The sequence below is a fragment of the Homarus americanus genome, unplaced genomic scaffold (assembly GCF_018991925.1).
Source record: "Homarus americanus isolate GMGI-L3 unplaced genomic scaffold, GMGI_Hamer_2.0 scaffold40402, whole genome shotgun sequence".
In the NCBI taxonomy this organism is placed as follows: Eukaryota; Metazoa; Arthropoda; class Malacostraca; order Decapoda; family Nephropidae; genus Homarus; species Homarus americanus.
The window spans coordinates 242,159-261,318 of NW_024715445.1; the positions used below are offsets into that span (position 1 = coordinate 242,159).

Consider the following 19,160-nt stretch of genomic DNA (forward strand, 5'->3'; position numbering starts at 1 on the left):
TCAGTAGTAAATGCATCAAATTCCTTTACATATGATCTCAGCACTTCATTTTGGTTTCTTTGTACTTTCGACATTTTCACGAGCAGCAGAAGAGAGTAGCTCCACACAGCAGCACTGCTCCTGACTGACTAACTCACTGGTCCAATGAGTCATGACCAGGTGTGGAAACGACAGATTAAAGCGACGTGACCTCACCTCACTTCACCTAACCACACCTCACCTCACCTCCCAGTACCACGTGTGCTCATTCAGTGGCAACAAAGAGATACTGCCAGATGAATATTTTACCAAAATATGCATTTATATGCAGTTATCTAGGTAATATGCACTTATCATAGAAATCACGCAAAATATGCATTTGCATATGAAATATGCAAATGCATAACTATCCGGGCCCTAGTGATGATGATCATGAAATTCTTGGTTTTGTGTTAGTTATAAAATCTGATTCAGTTTCGTACATAATTATTGTATTATTCCTGCGTCTTTATTTTTTCACCTTTCATCTGCTTATTGTACAGTTGAGGACAAAATTCCCTGAATACTTGGCAATAACTGGCATCTACTTCTGGGTCATATAATATGATTGGTTTATATCTAATAACGCTGCTTTTCATCACATACTATGGCAGAACCACAAAATGGGAAAATACTCCTTAATACAAAGAAAAAAAAATCTAAGAAAATACGTAAAAACTCCAATCCTCCTCACCTATTGATCCTCAAGTACTTACATGCCAGATACTATCAAGTGACCAAGGAAAAAAAATGATGACAGGAGAAAATGACAGGTACGTACATCCATGCACACATCCCCCCTTGCCATGAAAAAAAGATATATCCGTCAAAAATAAGAAAAAAGAAAACTCCCAAAGCACTTAGTCAATATTGTATCCAAATTTCTGCTTCCTGGTTCAAAATGTGCCTCAGATGTCGCCCGGACAAACAAAACAAGTGTAGGAGCAACCACTGAGTTACCTACCTGTCAACCTGCTTTGGTACGGCGCTTATAGCCATATAGTGGGGAAGGGAACTGTGTCAAAATGAAGTATAAAGATTGTAAAATGTAATCACAGTTCAATTTGTATTTACTAATGCCTTGTGTTGTAATTACTGATGATAATTAATGTTGACAATTCTCGTGGAATAAACATAGTATTATTGGGTAACTTAAATAGAGCTACAACATTTGATAAAGTCTACCATACCGATATTGTTGCTGTTGTTCATCACTTTATTTCTTTATCATTCTGGCTATTTTTTTTCCGTTCCAGCTAAATATTTCTGGATCTGAGATCACCCAGATAGCGTCAAGGTAGTTGCTACGTGATGTAAATACCTATACCCATCATCCACACCATGGCTAGTTACCCCCTATCCACACTATTGCTAACTAGCTCCCATCCACACCATGGCTAGCTGGCTTCCCCAACCACACCATGACTAGCTACCCCAACTATCCATACCATGACTAGCTACCCCCACCTTCCACACCATAGTTTTATTACCCCAAATATCTCATACCTGTGCTTCTCACCTGTGTCATCTCATTAACTCACAGACTATTAGTTAAGGTTTCTTCAGGTGTAAAGTGGTCATATACCTGCAATAAAGGAATGAATAGATCTTTATAATTATTTACTTGTGAGTGAAATGAAGACTTGATGAGCGTTTAAACTAGGAACAAGTGGGAGAAAGAACGCAAACAAACACACACACACACACACACCACCCTGTGTCCCCATGAGCACTTGTGGTCCTTCATATCAACACCCGAGGACGAGTTACTGCACCACGTGAACACCACACCACCTTGTGTCCCCATGACCACGTGAGGTCCTTCATATCAACACCCGAGGACGAGTTACTGCACCACGTGAACACCACACCACCTTGTGTCCCCATGACCACGTGAGGTCCTTCATATCAACACCCGAGGACGAATTACTGCACCACGTGATCACCACACCACCCGGTGTCCCCATGACCACGTGAGGTCCTTCATATCAACACACGAGGACGAGTTACTGCACCACGTGAACACCACACCACCTGGTGTCCCCATGACCACGTGAGGTCCTTCATATCAACACCCGAGGACGAGTTACTGCACCACGTGAACACCACACCACCTGGTGTCCCCATGACCACGTGAGGTTCTTCATATCAACACCCGAGGACGAGTTACTGCACCACGTGAACACCACACCACCTGGTGTCTCCATGACCAGTCCAGGCCCGGGACTTCAACTGTAAACTATAATAATTTGTATGTTCAATTCATGTTACTTCTTATTTCAGTAATGAAAGCGTTTGTTAAACGACCCACCCACCCCATGTCTTTGTATGTAATATGTCATTTTTTCCAATGTATATTTTCAACCTTCGGGCTGCCGACTTTTTCAATAAACCGTTAATTATTATTATTATTTATTATTTTTGCACACACAAAAAACAAAACAAAACTAATTTCTTCCATTCTTTTGCTACGTTTCGCATATGAAACACTATAATATAATTTCTTTTCGACCTGGTAAACTTTATCCAAATATAGATGAATGTTTCTGAAATTATGAATGTCAAAATGTATAGTACGTGAGTTTACATTATTGTTTACATCTGTGCACATAAGTTTGTATAAATTTATATTTTTGAGTATGAGTTTATATACGTAATAAGACATCTTTCAATTTTTCTTCGTGCTTAAAGCCTTAAATAGTCAATGTTACTTCTAGTTTAGTTTCACATTGTTTTCTAAGTTGTTAATGTCTAATTCCATTTTCTCTCGAGCGTTTATCAAGAATATTTCCAAGAGAATTATAGTCTACAAAAGCAACGTATTATACAACTTTGTCCTTGCATCATTTCGCCTTCAGTAAGCTGCTTCAGTTTCTAGTGACGCAAGTAAACCCCCTCCCCCCTCCCTCCCTTCCCTCTCCCTCTCCTCGTGCAACCGCCCCACACCTGTAATGTCAACAAGGGGTCCCATGAACAGGTGTGTACTGGTCTGACGGGGTATATACAGTATATATACAACAGTTGTGAAGCAAACTCCCGCACAACAGCGACCATGACGTCCACACACCTTATGAGTGTTCTCCTACTGGTGTCCCTAACGGTGGCCCTGATGGCGTCCCAAAAGGATCAGTCTACCACCACCTCAGAACTTCCCTTTATTGGTCAGTACATGCACCTTCTACCTGTGGCTTCTGGATGCTAAACTCCTTCGCTTCTCAAGTTTAATAATGACCTTTATGTTTCTTCCTGTTAGTGTTAAGACGAACATTTAATAGACTATAGCCACTAACCCCTTCACTATTGGGACGCCAAATGATTTTATTCAGCTCAGATGGGACCGCTTACACAAGGGGTTAAGGTGGAAATCTGTTGACGTCTAAGAATACCACAAACAACTAAAAAAAACCTTATATGAGTCAAATATCACTATGAGTTGTGACCAAGACAGTTATAGAAGATGGGACGTGTGGCTGTAAACTGGTCCACATATATTAATGATCTTACCTGTCATACATCACAGTCCTCACCTACCTGTATAAACCCCTGATCTATCTCATACATTAGGCAACATTAGGTTCAGTACTGAGATTAATTTCTCGTTTTGATTTTCTTAACAACAATATGTGGAAAAGTAAATAAAAGCAACTTGCGTCTATTTTCTCAACTTTTGTATCTATAATGATCAAATCTTTTGTAAATTAGTAGTAGTAGGGCCAGCGCGGCGTGGGTGTGGTGGAATGTCCTCCCTGATCTAAAGTATTATTGGAGGGGACATATTCGGAGTGTGGGAGCGGGAATTTCACAGTGTGTAGGTGAATATCGGATGTCACCCTAAGCATTGTCACCGAAGGTTCTTCTCATCCCTTACGGCATTAATCGCAAATATTCCGTGTGTTCACCAGCGATCACCAAGCGAGTTGAGAGTATATGGTGGGACGGCTAGAGCAGGTGCCAGGTGCCAGTGTCGATAGGCCTACTTTGGCCAAGTGTTCTATGCTTGCGGTCGCCTCCTCAAGTAACGGTCGTTTCATTTAGTGACGGCCGACTAAGTGAGTATATATAACTAATATTACATCAGTGCGACAATAGAAATAGTAGTTATTTCTGCCAAAGATATATAAACAAGTGTTAGGTGTGACAATTCTTGCTCCCAGTGTATCATTCTGATGTGTGGATTGTCGCCCACAGGGGGGTGGCCTATACATCCACGCGCGCACTACCCGGACACAGCTGTCCAGTAGGGTGTGTCAATTTAGGGGGTGAACTGGCTAAATTGAAAATCGAGTAATTTGGTAGCAATTTATTGTAGTCTTTAAGCATGCAAAACAATATTCTGGCATAAATTTTTTTTTATAATAAGTCCTACCTACATCAAATGGATTTTTAAATGTACATATTTGTGAATTTATAACATAACCAGCGTTTGCACACATGTTACTGTTTCAAGTTTCAAATTATTATATTTTATTATCCGTAGTCTATTTGAAAGTAACCAATGCCTTCATACTCTCTTTGCTTTGGTTTCTTGTCATCAGTAGTCTGCTTGCTATTTGTGCTTTGATGTAACCTTCTCGCCTCTCGTGGCTGTAAACATGGCCCGCTGCTTCTGTGACCATTTTCACACATCTCTCCACACTTTGAGTGTGGGAAGGCCACTTCGGCACCTGCATTGGAGTCTCTTTAAGGTTTCTCAATTCTTGGCTAGTTAGACTTGTTGTCAATGGTGGCTCTAAGACTTCCAAACTCAAGTCAACCAATTCTGACAATTTGGTGGCATTGACGTTTATTGGGGGAACTTTTCTTGAATGAAACGAACAGTCTCCCAACTGGTCGTCATCTATTAGCGTTCCTCTAATCTTTAGAATGACTTCTACAGCCTCGGTTCGGAGATTGGTACATTGACTGCAAAGCATTGCTTGCAAAACTGCTTCTGATCGAGCATACCAAGCGGACCTTCTTGCCACAGGTAACACGATGTCCCTCACTACCTTCCTCTGTGTTCTTACTAGCTGCAATTGAAACAAAAGGTGATTGGGCCCATCCACCCACATAGGATTAAGTTTCACACTAAACCACTGGGGAAGATAAACTCCAATAATAAATTCAACAATTAACCTCAAATTCTTCAGCACTTTGCCCTTCAATTCGTGTTTGGAAATCCAAATCCTGCAGAAACGAAGAGCTGTAGTTAACCAACGGCTGTGACTGACAGGTCCAATCTCCAAGAGAGCCAATGACTGAGGCACTTCTCCTGATCTTAATGCTTGGGCAATACGATAAGCATAGGATTGATCTGTGCTGAGATCTTTGATGACTCCTTCAGACAACGCCGGAAGGGGAGGGCCAACTGCGACCTTTGGAAAGGTTGTATTTATTTCTAGTTGTGTTGCTTCATCCAGCATGATGCCAAGGGGACCTGACCACTTGTTGTTGCTCTTTGTAGGATCATCAAGTTCCTGGATGAGATGACGAAGAGGTAGCTCGCCTGTATGTAAATCACATACAATCCAAACAAGTCTTCTTCCTAGTTTTTTCTCTAAATGCGTCATTACACCCCCCTGCCATCCGGTGTTCACTGCAGTTGAATCTCCACCAACAGCCTGCAGTGAACTGCCAAGTCCTCTCTCCTGAACCCAACATAAAATATGATCAGCAATGACCTCTGCATGTTTCTTCCCTTCTACTTCAGTTTCGGGAGCAAAGTGAAACAAAAACCGACCACCAGGCTCAGAACAGACAGAGTAGTGTTCTTCTTTGATGAGACCTGGAAACTTTCTGTTCACTCCCTCTACTTCTAGCAAAACTTTTGTGTCATCTATTCTTCCATCAAACAAAAGACAGGAGAGCCCTCCCTCGCTTAAATCTTTTTCATGCTGATCAGATATTTCCTTCATTATTTTTTCTTGTGCTCTTCTAATTTTATTATGATCTATCACCAAAGATACATCCTCTCGGCTGATGAGGCCTGCATCTATCCAAGCGGCAGTTGCAATTTCTGCAGCCTCACGAAGTCCAGCATGGTGGCGAATACTAGCTAAAGCAATGTTTGAAATATTTCTTGTGTTGTATTTCATTTTCTTTGGTAAAGGTTCAGATGGCTCTTTGGAACTATCATCTGATGTTGCTTCCTGTTCATCAGAAGAACTATCAAAGAAGTGATAAACATCTTGACACAGCTCTTCCTCTCTTTGGATGGCTTCTTCACTCTTCATTTTCTTCTTTTGTTCCCTCTCTCGGATTTGTTCTCTCTTCTTGGCATTAGCAATCTGCTTCTTTGTTTCTGAATAATCTATTGAACCCATTTGCATACTTCCTTGGCCTTCTGCCTTTGTCCTCTGTGCCTTTATAAATTCAAGCTCTAAAACAGGGATCTTCTTTTCACGAGGACAACCACAATCAATGTGGGAATTATTTTCTCTCTTACCTGAGTGAGAACAGTTGGATTCAGAACATAATTGTATGGAGCACTTGCAGGTCAAAATGTCAAACAGAGTATCAAGTGTGTGCAGAAATTCATTTTTCCTGGCCAAGTTTCCTTTACCAAGTGATGTTTCAACTGCTTTGTGCCATAATTTCGTTAGTTTTAGCTCAATAGTTCGACACTGATTAATCACAGGTGGTTTGAATAGTGCATTAGCTTTTGTCCATTGATGCAGAAGAGGGACTATCATGTCATTTATGAGTTCTTTATCTGTATAGTTCCTTCTGTCCTTTGCATTTTTTTCTCGAAGGAGTAACCCTAATCTTAGCATGTCTCTCACTGTTGGAAGTTCTGATACAGGAAGCTCCTTCCCTTTACCAACTAGCAGGCTCAAGTGGGTTGACAACTGACTTCTTGTCTTCAATTTTGACATCTTCACACTATCTGACAAATAGAAAAATATTTCAATGTTTCATAATTCAATTGTTGTTTCAAAAAATATCAATTTGTTTATCAAAAATGCTGTAACAGAAATAACATAATAATTTCTTAGAACATAATGTTTTATACAATGATATAAGTAACTGCGACAATCAATATGCCCTACTTACAATAATTAAAATGTAGAATTCGTCTGGTAGAGTAGGTGCAAGTGCAATGAGAGCAAACCACCGTCTATGATATCTAGAAGGAGAGTGAGCCGGGCGCCTTATCCTCACGCTTGGTACAAGTCAAAACAAGAATTAAACTGTCCCACACGGAGAGCCTGTTCATGTTCATGTTCTGACATGCATATTGTACACAAGCTATAGAACCATAAAATACTCCATAATCCATATGCTTACATGAGATTAGTTAATATCAAGTGAATAATTCTAATCAAGTCTCATTAATTTGTTGAAATACTGATATTTGAAACTTTAAGGTATAATTGATGTAGGTGAGGGTTATTTCAATTCATTTTTGTTTGCTAATCTCAAGTTTAGACATAAAGAGGCACAATATTTTGACTACCAAATTTGATTTTTAACATGTTGACAAAATTGACACACCCTACCAGCCTGTCACCTCTCCGCCCTTTGCTCATAAGAACTAGTTTCTTTTTATGTATGGGTCCAAAGCAGATGTCGGAGGCGGACGTAACTGTCGCCCAAGGTGCGGAACACTATGCCGGGTAACAGACATTGTTGCGTTTGTGCTAGCCAGAACCAAAATTGCACTATCTCTGATTGTACGAGAAACAACCGACCATGTGTGGTTTGCAGAAAGGGAAACAATTGTCGGAACCCACATGGCAGGGAGCCGACACAGGAGGCCACAGTGGATATTGCTGGGACCCAACCACGCGATGATATCCTAAATGATAGCAGTGAGTCTACTCAACCTGAAAATGTAGTACTAATAAACGCTGCTCCAATAGTAGCAGATGTCCACGAGGTGAATGAGAGACAGCCACCTCAGTGGAATGGCATGTCAATGGAAAATGCGGATATATGGGTTAAAGAAACTTCCTCAGAAATTGTCAGGTGGTCGCCAGTTAACCTGTTTGAACCACCCAAGTGTGCGGCCACCAAAGAAATGATTCGGGAGATGATTCGCCTCATAACTGAGTACACTCAGGACTGCTTTCTTGCCCCTTTAGCTCTTCAAATACTGGCAATAATACCACATCTATTCGGTCAGAGGGCATACACAAAGACAAAGCACAAAGAAAATGCGGCGGCAATGAAGAGAAGATTGACAATGTGGCAGAATGGGGCCCTTGATGATCACCTATGTGAAGCAAGAACACTGCGGGAGAGACTAAAATTTATAGGAGACGGTAAGCAAAACACCAATGACGTTGCAAGAAAGTTTGCAAAACAAAATGGGTGTGGGAAAAGTGTCTTTGGCGGTAAGATCTCTCACAGGGGAACCCTCCGGTGGGGTTCTGCCAATAAACAGAGACATTAAAACAACTGAAAGAAAAACATCCCCCTGCAAGTGAAGACGAAGGCATCAGGTTCCAGGGTGACTATATCCCACCAAATTCTGTCCTGTTCGAGAAAATAACAGGAGGGATGGTGTGGAAAAAGGCACTGAAGACTCAGGGAGGTGCCGGCCCTTCGTGGCCGTAATGCAAACGGTTGGAGAGTCATCCTCAGTACAAGTAGTTTGGCCCAGTAGCAAGTAATCTCTGCACTGCCATTGCCGTCCTTGCAAGAAAGCTGGCATCCTCGTGCTGCCAACACCTCCATGCTCTGATGGCCTGCCGCCTCATTCCCCTGGATAAGAATCCAGGATGTAGACCTATAGGGGTGGGGGAAGTGCTGAGGCGGATCATCGGAAAGTGCATAATGGAGGTGGTAAAGGACGATGTCAGGGCAGCAGCAGGGAACCTACAAGTGTGTGCTGGCCACCAGGCTGGTGGGGAGGCGGCCATTCACGCCATGAGATTGATATTTGAGCAGCGTGATTGTGAGGCCGTTCTCCTGGTGGATGCTTCAAACGCATTCAACATACTTAACCGCAAGGCTGCACTGCACAACATCAAGATCAAGTGTCCTAGCTTTGCGATGTATGTTGAAAATTCGTATAGGAATCCTTCTGACATCTACATAGTAAACAACAAGGCTCTACGAGATGATACCATCCTACAGTCGACCGAGGGAACAACACAGGGGGACCCCGTTGCAATGGCAATGTATGCAATAGGCCTATCAGTGCTCCAACAAGAAATAAAGTATGAAACAACTGGGGTCAAACAAGTGGCATATGCTGATGACCTCACAGGAGCAGGAAAAGTGGAGGACATCAAAAACTGGTGGGACCTGGTAACATCGCGAGGTCCACAAATAGGGTACCACCCTAACTCCTTTAGTGTTCACAACCTCTGGTGGGATGGGACCAGGTGCAAGATGTTTCTACGCCAGACTCGCGGAGGTGCTATCCGAACAGAAGCAGCAGCCCAGAAGTTATGTTACAGCCTGGATGAGATGTCGACTGTCCTCTCTCCTTAGGTCGGCTTTGCTCTGCCTCAGGGGAACGAGAGCATCGGCCCCAAAGCCGACAACAGTTGCAGATATTGACTATGAGGCAACAGTCACTGAATGCCGCCTAGATCTGCGGTTCAGCTAACTCAACACAGCTAGGATAGCTACTTATGTATTAGGATATTTAATTTTAAGGTAATAAAATGGCGGCGAAAGAATGGCTGTAAGGGGAGGATGGAGGCCACGTAGTAGTACTGTCACTATTATATTCTCATCCTTATTCGTATTTCTATCATTTATTATTATTATTATTATTATTATTATTTTTATTATTATTATTATTATTATTATTATTATTATTATTATTATTATTATTATTATTATTATTATTATTATTATTATTATTATTATTATTATTATTATTACTATTTTTACTATCATCATCATCATTTAGTTGAGCCTCGGGTGAAGTGCAACAATTGGTGCAGGTGTGGGCAGAAGATGAAGGCGAGGATTGTAGGCGGGCAGGAGGCGGCCGTGGGTGCGTGGGCATGGCAGGCGGCGCTGCTGTTAAATGGAAGACTGTTTTGTGGTGGTTCTCTCATCAACGACAGATACATCCTCACTGCCGCTCACTGTGTCACTGTAAGTCACTTTGTACTGTCGTCACTTTGTAAGTCACGACACTTGTAAGTTGTCTGTGTCCCTAACTAAACTGTTTTATCTATCTGTCTGTTTTGTCTTTCAATCTATTCTATCTTTCAATCTGTTCTATCTACCTGTCTGTTGTATCTACCTGTTTTGTCTGTGTTCTGTCTGTATGATATATCTATCTATCTGGTCTATCTATCTGTCTTATCTATCTGTCTGTTTAGTCTGTCTGTTCTGTCTGTTCTATCTGTGTATGATTTGTCTATCTATCTGTTCTATACATCTGTCTGTTCTGTCTGTTTTGTCTACCTGTCTGTTATAACCGTATGTGCTCTATAATTTGGCCTATGACTGCAGTAAATAGTTAACTTACAATAATGTCTCAGGGACGTACAGCGAGTGACGTGACGATCCACCTGAGTGAACACAGCCTTAATACCTCTGGAGAAACACCTCTGGTTGTCAGGAATGTGTCCACCATCATCATCCACGGCCAGTACAGCTCCTCCACCATGATAAATGACATCGCTCTTCTCAAACTGTCTACCCCCTTACAGGTGAGTCTATCTCTTATGCAGGTCTTGAAGGATTACCTGCATAGAGTTATCTGGGAAATGTTCGTTTGTCTTGACTTTGTTGTTGATACATGCAGGTGAACGCGACAGTGATGCCCGTGTGTTTGCCGCCTCGTAGACGTAAGTACTCCTGGAAGAATGCCACAGTGACGGGTTGGGGGACCACCAGCTACGGCGGCTCCATCTCTGATGTCTTAAGAGAGGTTAATGTTACGGTAAGTCGGCAATGGTACTAAACCTTACTATAGCAGTCTGGCTTTATCCACAGTCCCCATTACTATATCAGTCTGCCATTATACAACCTTCATCGGCGGATAACAAACTTCTTTACATAGACAATAGATTGTCAGATAATTGATAGATTCAGAGACTTATCCACCTCACACTTGCAAATGCAGGTGCTGTCCAACAAAGCATGTCGGTATCTGTCCTACAGGAGTGCCATCATGCAGGAAATGATGTGTGCTGGGACCAAAGGCAAGGACGCCTGTCAAGGCGACTCTGGGGGCCACTCGTGCTTACTGACCGGAGAGGCAACTATGATCAGGTAAATCTCTCTCTCTCTCTCTAGTTCTACCCACATAGGAGACATCGTTAGTGTAGACAACTTTCACAGCATAAGTTACCAAGACAACCACAAAAGCTTACCGTGTAGACCTCATCGCAGTAGATTAAATTATTAAGTTTAGTGCTAATCTTCTTGTATGATATGGACACAAAGTAGTACCTTAAGCTGTGTATCCTTATATTACTCTTATTAATTATGTATAGTAAGTATTACAGAACATGTATTAATTCGATGTAATATTCCCATTTATTGTGCACCATATTATGTATATAAATTATCATATTTATACTTTATGTATTCAGCTTGTGAATGCTGGCATCTGTACATGCATCGCACAGTAATACATAGAGACAGTGAAGAGAGTCAGTCCTTGTGGTGCGGAAGTGAGCTTCTTGGTCCCCTTGTATATATCTCCCGTACGAGAATAGAACCTACTTTTAAGAGAACAAGTGTTTGTGTATACCTTCAGTAGTATAGAACATTTTGGAGGTATCAAGACGAACGTCAGATGGCGCAGTGATTATTTCTCAGTGAGATACAGTGGACCAAGCCTTCCCGCCCGGACTCTGTTAATGGCGTCTCGTCTTCAGCTTCACGATCTGCAGCAAGACTACTACAAGCCTCTAGACTTACAGTGTTGTGAAGTGCTATGCTGTGTACAGTGCTGTGCTGTGCTGTGAAGTGAAGTGTTTTGTGAAGTGCTGTGTTGTGTATTTTAATCATAATTGTCTGTGCAAGTTGCGGTCAGATGACTAAGGGAGCGGCCCGACAGTACGTGCTCTCCCGTCTCTGGTCTGAGGGTGACTGAGGAACCAGCGCTCGATGCTGCCCAGCCGCTCTTATGTCTGGCAGCGCGCCAAGCCTCCCTTCCCACCAGGCACACACACACACACACGCATTCACCTTATATTAAATTCTTGTGACTTACTTTTGACTTCTGTAATTCTGTGCATAGATTACGAGGGGCTGACCCGGTCTTTTGCACAGATAGAGTACAGAAGCTGTCGGCATGCCTCACAGGGATCAAAATGATACCCTGGACGATGGGGTTACGACTTTTAGTCTGGGAGACCTCTCCCCACCCACACTCAGGCCCCACGCTCCCCACACTGACAACGCCAAGTCACCCACAGAATCTCCTTGTTCATCGCGAGCAAGCTCTCCTGCGATGCATACGTCCACAGATTTCCTTCAACTGATTAAGTGGATGGAAACTTCTCGACGCCAGGACGATATTGCAAGGAGAAATTCGGAAGAAATTCGGTACAAAGAGTCTGAAAGACGACGCCACAAAGAGGAACAAACACGCAGAGAACTCGAAGACATACGTAGAAATGAGGATGAATTTAGAAGAAGAGAGGATCAAGCCAGATTTGAAGTCTTGATTTCTCTGTTAGCCTCCCCACAACGATCTACCATACAAGATTCGTCTGCTACTACTAAAGTTGATGCGACTAGAGGTACTGGTACCTCATTTCCCAGAGTCGAATCAACAATCCTTCAAAAGGCTGCAGTACACACGCCTCCCTCTCTGATGTCTGACGCTTCTTATCAGATGTTTCGGGAATGGCGTCGACGTTGGCAAGACAATGCAACAATGGTTGACTTGTCAAGTTTACCACAGCCGAAACAGATGATACAGCTTCGTATGTGCTTGTCCTTAGAGACACAACGTACTCTCGAGCACACACTTCAAGTGCCTCCTACGACAACTCTGACGGTAGAGGCCGTGCTCGACAAGTTACAGGAACACGTTAAGGGACAGTGCAACGAAGCACTCAGAAGAAGAGAACTCCTCCAATGTAAGCAGCTTGATGGAGAATCTTTTGACGCATTTTTTGTAAGACTCAAGAGATGTTCAGAGGAAGTTGATGTTTGTCCCTGACATTCTCAAGTCTGTGAAGAGACACAACTCAAGACAATCATTTTAACGCGTGTCCGAGATGAAGAGCTAGTTCAGCGTCTCATTTCCCTTGACCCCACTTCCTCCCTTCAAGATGTGGTTACAATATGTCGAGCGTACGAGGCCGCCAGGTGTGCGACTTCAGCTTTACGCTCACAACCTGACCAGGTGAGGGCAGTGTCTTCCTACAGAAAGGGTAAGAAGCAGCAAGGTAACCCCACCCCTCACCCTCCAGCTGCACCTTCAGCAGCAGCTTTGTGTAACAGCTGTGCGAGACAGCATAATGCCTCCCAGTGCCCAGCTGCTCAAAGCGTGTGCAGAAGTTGCGACCGCCAGGGTCACTGGGCTTACACAGTCAAGTGCCCTGCGAGCAAAGTTCAGTGCAGACTTTGTGGTCGTGTGGGCCATTATGACAAATGTTGTCGTAAGAAGACACGGAAACGACACCACCTAGGATCCAAGACGTCATCCTCAGGTAGTGCTGGTGCGCCCCCTCCTTCTGGCAAGCATCAAGACGCTGTGTCCAGTCGTTCCTGCCGTCATGTACATAGTTCCACAGACACGACGCCCCAGCACATCAATGTCGTCATTTCTCATGGTAACTTGTCATCCAGTCTTCAGATGTTACCTGACACCGGTGCTGATGTCTCAGTAATTGGTCCACAACACTTAGCATGTTTGGAAATACCCCGGAGCAACCTACAGCCCTCTTCTCAGACAACGAAACTGACAGCTGATGGTTCCAAGATGGCTCCAGCTTTGGGATCTTTCTGGGCTACTCTTACCTTTGGTGAGCAGTCTTGCTCAGCCCGGATTGATGTTCATGATGGTATCCCGACTCCGCTCTTATCATATGGCCATTGTCAAGAGTTGGCCATTATTTCCAAGGAATTCCCCAAACCTATTTTAAAGGTCACCCATGTCAACAGGTTGAAGGAACTCCCTATCTCTACTAACACGTCCCCTTCTGATGCAAGAGCTTACCTTCTCAAGGAGTTTGCTGACGTGTTGGTTACGAAGAAATCTTTGGGATCCACACCACTCAAGCCGATGGTGGGTCCACCTATGAAGATTTATCTTAAGGATGGTGCCACACCTTTTGCCATCCACACCCCTCGTTTGATTCCTCATGCCTACAAGGAGCTAGTTAGAGAAGAACTTGACTCCATGGTTGCTCAGGGAATCATCAAGCCGGCCGGAGACGAACCTTCACCCTGGTGCCAGCCTCTCGTCCCCGTCGCCAAACCTCGTGGTGGAGTACGAATCACCACCGATCTGTGAAAACTTAACCAGCAAGTTTCCCGTCCAGCCCACCCTTCACCCACACCCTTCGCAGCTGTTCGAAATGTGGACCCGAAAGCGACGTTTTTTACAACGATGGACGCCTTATGTGGTTATTGGCAGATCGAGTTGGCCGAAGAAGACCAACACTTGACTACATTCATCACACCATATAGGAGATACCAGTATTGCAGAGGCCCCATGGGATTTGTCGCTACGGGCGATGCATTCTGTCAACGTGGTGACGCGGCCCTTCAAGGAGTCACGAATTGTGTCAAAGTGGTTTTGATGATATTTTACTCCATGACGAAGACTACTGTGCCCACCTCTCCCGAATATATGAAGTTCTCACCAGATGTCGCAAGTACGGGATTACCCTTAACGCTGACAAGTTTGTAGTCGCCGCTCCATCAGTGAACTTCTGTGGGTACACTCTTTCAGCATCAGGCATCGCAGCTGACCCGGAGAAAGTAAGTGGAATCAGGGATTTTCCAACCCCTGCCAACCTGACAGACCTCCGTTCTTTTTTGGGTCTGGTCAATCAGCTGGCTGAATTTACACCTGACATCTCCGCCGCAGCCCAGCCGTTACACCCCCTGCTGAACCCCAGGAGGACATTCCTGTGGACCCCAGATCATCAAGAGGCCTTCCAGCGAGTCAAGCAGGCCCTCTTAAGTCCACCTGTCCTCGCCTGTTACGACCCAGCCCTACCCACCGTCCTCCAGACTGACGCCTCCAGACTCTACGGCGTTGGTTACGCCCTTCTGCAGGACCATGGCGGTGGACAACTCCGCTTAATTCAGTGTGGATCCCGGTTCCTGACCGACGCTGAGACCCGATATGCCACGATTGAGCTGGAGATGTTGGCTGTTGTCTGGGCGATGGCGAAGTGCCGCTTCTACCTGATAGGACTTCAGCACTTCACCCTCTTCACGGATCATCGCCCTCTTATACCTATAATCAATCACTACTCCTTAGATGCAGTAGAGAATCCTCGCCTTCAACGTCTGAAAGAGAAGCTCTTGCCTTATCTCTTCACGGCTGTGTGGCGTGCGGGTAAGCTGTTGTGCATCATGGATGCCCTTTCCCGCGCCCCTGTCAGTCGCCCTACACCAGAGGACGAGATGTTGTGTTCTACAGCTGCTGCATCCCTCAAGTCAGTAGTTTCATTGAAGGCCGTCTTCACATCAAAAGAGTCTATAGCACCGGATGCAGACAAGACCCTTGAAGATCTCCGCACAGCAGCCCGGGCCGACCCTTCCTACATCCGGCTCATCGACTGTGTGTCTCAGGGATTTCCATCTAACCGATACGACCTTCATGAATCGCTACTCCCGTACTGGAAGATACGCGAGGACCTCTATTGTGACGGAGACCTCGTCTTGTATGGTCCACGAGTAGTTATTCCTGCTGCCCTACGCAGCCGTACCTTGACCCGCCTTCACGACAGCCATCGAGGAGTGGAGGCCACCAAGCAATGGGCGAAGCAGACTATATTTTGGCCCGGAATCGACGTGGACATTACAAGTACCGTCCGTGCCTGTGAACCATGCCAGATTCTGCAACCTAGCTAGCAAGAGGAACCTTTAATGTGCGACGGTAACCCTTCAAGACCCTTCGAGTCTGTGTCGGCCGATTTCTTTGCAGTTGCAGGGAAGTCCTTCCTCGTCATTGCCGACCGATTGTCTGGATGGCCTGTTGTCGTCCCCTGTGGTAATGATACAACTGCTACTGCTACCATGCGGAATTTCAGGCATTACTTCAGAGAAGTTGGTGTTCCCCTTCGCCTCAGGACTGATGGAGGACCCCAGTTCACCAGCCACGAGTTCCGGGACTTCATGGACAGTTGGGGAGTCCGTCATGTCGTGACCTCGCCCCACTACCCCCAGGCGAATGGACACGCTGAAGCCGCAGTTAAGACTGTGAAACACCTGATCCTTAAGGTGTTACCCTCAGGAAATATCGACTGCGAGGACTTCGATCGAGGTTTGTTGGAGTTACGCAACACCCGGAATTTCACCGGACGCTCCCCTGCCCAGGTTCTATATGGACATCATCTCAGGTCTTGTGTTCCTGCCCACCCGAAATATTTTTCTCAAGAATGGCAGACCAAGACTGAGGAATGTGACCGCCGTGCAGCAGAACGAGCCGCAGATGTCGCTGCTCGGTATGACTGTTGAGTATCGGCCAGCAGGTCAGGATTCAAGATCCGGTATCTCACCGCTGGGACAAGGTTGGGGTTGTCATGGGTATTGGCCGGTCCAGGGACTACCAAGTGCATCTTCTTAGTGGTAGAATATGGTGGAGGAACCGTCATTTCCTCCGACCTGTGGAGCTGCCTAGTGTTGACCCTTCCCCAGTTGAGTCCCGTAATGTTGATGTCTTTAAAGTAAATCCATCCCCACCTTGTGTTTCTGCCCCAGTACTCCGCAGGTCCGAGCGACTCAGAAACAAAAGGTCCGCTCAAGATGAAACTATGAGCGTATAGGAGGGAGGGAGGTGTATGATATGGACACAAAGTAGTACCTTAAGCTGTGTATCCTTATATTACTCTTATATTACTCTTATTAATTATGTATAGTAAGTATTACAGAACATGTATTAATTCTATGTAATATTCCCATTTATTGTGCACCATATTATGTATATAAATTATCATATTTATACTTTATGTATTCAGCTTGTGAATGCTGGCATCTGTACATGCAGCGCCCAGTAATACATAGAGACAGTGAAGACAGTCAGTCCTTGTGGTGCGGAAGTGAGCTTCTTGGTCCCCTTGTATATATCTCCCGTACGAGAATAGAACCTACTTTTAAGAGAACAAGTGTTTGTGTATACCTTCAGTAGTATAGAACATTTTGGAGGTATCAAGACGAACGTCAGACTTCTAACCCATTCTTAAGTTATTTTAAGAACATTGCGACATAGGCAAACAGGAACGAAAATAATACCCTACTTGTTTTCTCACTGCTGAAAGTACATTAAGTCAATAAGTCATTCTTACCTCCTTGTTTTATGTTTTAGATCGGTGTGGTGAGCTGGGGATATGGCTGTGGGTATGCTTCCTTCCCTGGCGTGTATACCAGGGTCAACTCTTACCTCCGCTGGATTAAAGACCATACCCGCGATGCCGTCTACTGCAAGGCTTGAGAACTTCTACTGCCGGGAGCCCTCACTCCCACACCCGCCAACATATAACAAAGAATCGTAACTCAAGTGAAACTAACAATTATAAAAGACTGTCCAATTATAGAGGAAATACTTAGCCTATTTAAACAATCAGCAATGTAAATAAGTCTCTCTGTATTGACAACTTGGAGGATTAACAACAACGAGGCTGGATCTTTGACTTAAATAAATAAATAAACAAACATTCCATCGACTTTCTGCAACTTGAAGAACATATGTATTACCTTCAACAAAACTCTGGATCATCCTCACTCCTTCATCAACATCTTAGGAACATCACCAACTTATCAACATGTCAAGGAACATCAATGAAGGTAGACTGGGGTCAGGTCAAAGGTTAATTAGACTAAAATGACCAGGTAGGAGTCAAAGGGTATTGTAGTAGTGGTGGTGATTGATTGTGGTAGTGGTGGTGATGGTGCTTGTGACGGTAGAATTCTAGAAATATGTTACACTGGCAGAAAAACAAAAGAAGTACTAGAATTGAAAAAAAAAATCTAGAGAAATACTTGAAATTTAGAGAATAAGGTAAATTTGATACTTTAACCCTATAAGAATTGATGAATGGATAATTGCATAAATTTTAATGGACAAAATTGAGTGTAGAAGGGCCAAGGGTAAAGAAGAAATTGATTAGACTGAATGAATAAAATTAGTAAGTGGGTCCCCAGAAAATTAAAAAAAACTGAGAGGATTGGTAAACCCAGCCCACAGATGTTAAGAGAAGAGGACTGTGGTAGCCAATCCTCAGACTTGATTATTGTACTTTGATAGATTGGTTGTTTGATTCATTGATTGATTGATAAAAGTGGAATGGCAGGAACTTGTCTAAATCGAACATGTAACATCATTATAAAATTGTTCTTGATGTTAATAGTAAGTGGGTGAAATTCTAAGTTTATTGAGTGTTTCTTTCTTTATACAGTAAGTTGCCTGAACAACACCTCCAATTAGCTGTTATATAGTTAACTCTGTTGAGGAAATCTATCACACACACACACACACACACACACACACACACACACTACTGTGGTAGCTGTTTTTGGGTATCAAACACAATTGTTTTAAATAAGTTCTGGAACTCTTAAATTGGCAGGGCTTGATGTAACCGCTTCTTCTGGGCTTTCATTTATTGTTTAAGCGTCTATATATACAGTCCTGAGTTTAGGAGAGAATGCTGTTACACTAGTACTACTTCTTTTTTCAAATTGGCCTTCAGCCTCCCCCCAATACCCACACCTTCGCCACCATTTTATTTCCTTAAAATAAAATATCCTAAAAAATTAGTAGCTACCCTAGAGGCGTTGAGTTAGTTGAGCTGCAGATCTATGCGGCATTCAGTGACTGTTGCCTCATAGTCAATATCTGCGACTGTTGTCGGCTTTGGGGCCGATGCTGAACTTGTTTCCCTAAGGCAGAGCAATGCAGACCTTAGCAAAGAGAAGGACATTCGACATCTCAACCAGGCTGTAACGTAACTTCTGGGCTGCTGCTTCAATTCAGATAACACCTCCACTAGTCTGACATGGAAGCATCTTGCACTTGGTCCCACCCCACCAGAGGTTGTGAACACCAGAGG

General features: G+C 43.9%; 1 protein-coding gene across 2 annotated transcripts; it reads left to right on the forward strand.

The window, feature by feature from the left end:
- Positions 1 to 3,051: 3,051 nt before the first annotated feature.
- LOC121857825 (proclotting enzyme-like) lies at positions 3,052 to 17,531 on the forward strand. 2 transcript variants are annotated; one of them, XM_042354093.1, is made up of 6 exons: positions 3,052 to 3,179; positions 9,866 to 10,056; positions 10,449 to 10,619; positions 10,715 to 10,852; positions 11,036 to 11,184; positions 17,417 to 17,531. In XM_042354093.1, the coding sequence occupies exons 1-6, from the start codon at positions 3,071 to 3,073 to the stop codon at positions 17,427 to 17,429; spliced, it is 771 nt and encodes a 256-aa protein (XP_042210027.1). In that variant the 5' UTR covers positions 3,052 to 3,070; the 3' UTR covers positions 17,430 to 17,531. The 2 variants fall into 2 exon arrangements, with proteins under 2 accessions (XP_042210027.1, XP_042210030.1); XM_042354096.1 differs by lacking the exon at positions 9,866 to 10,056 and having other exon boundaries at positions 10,459 to 10,619.
- Positions 17,532 to 19,160: the final 1,629 nt, after the last annotated feature.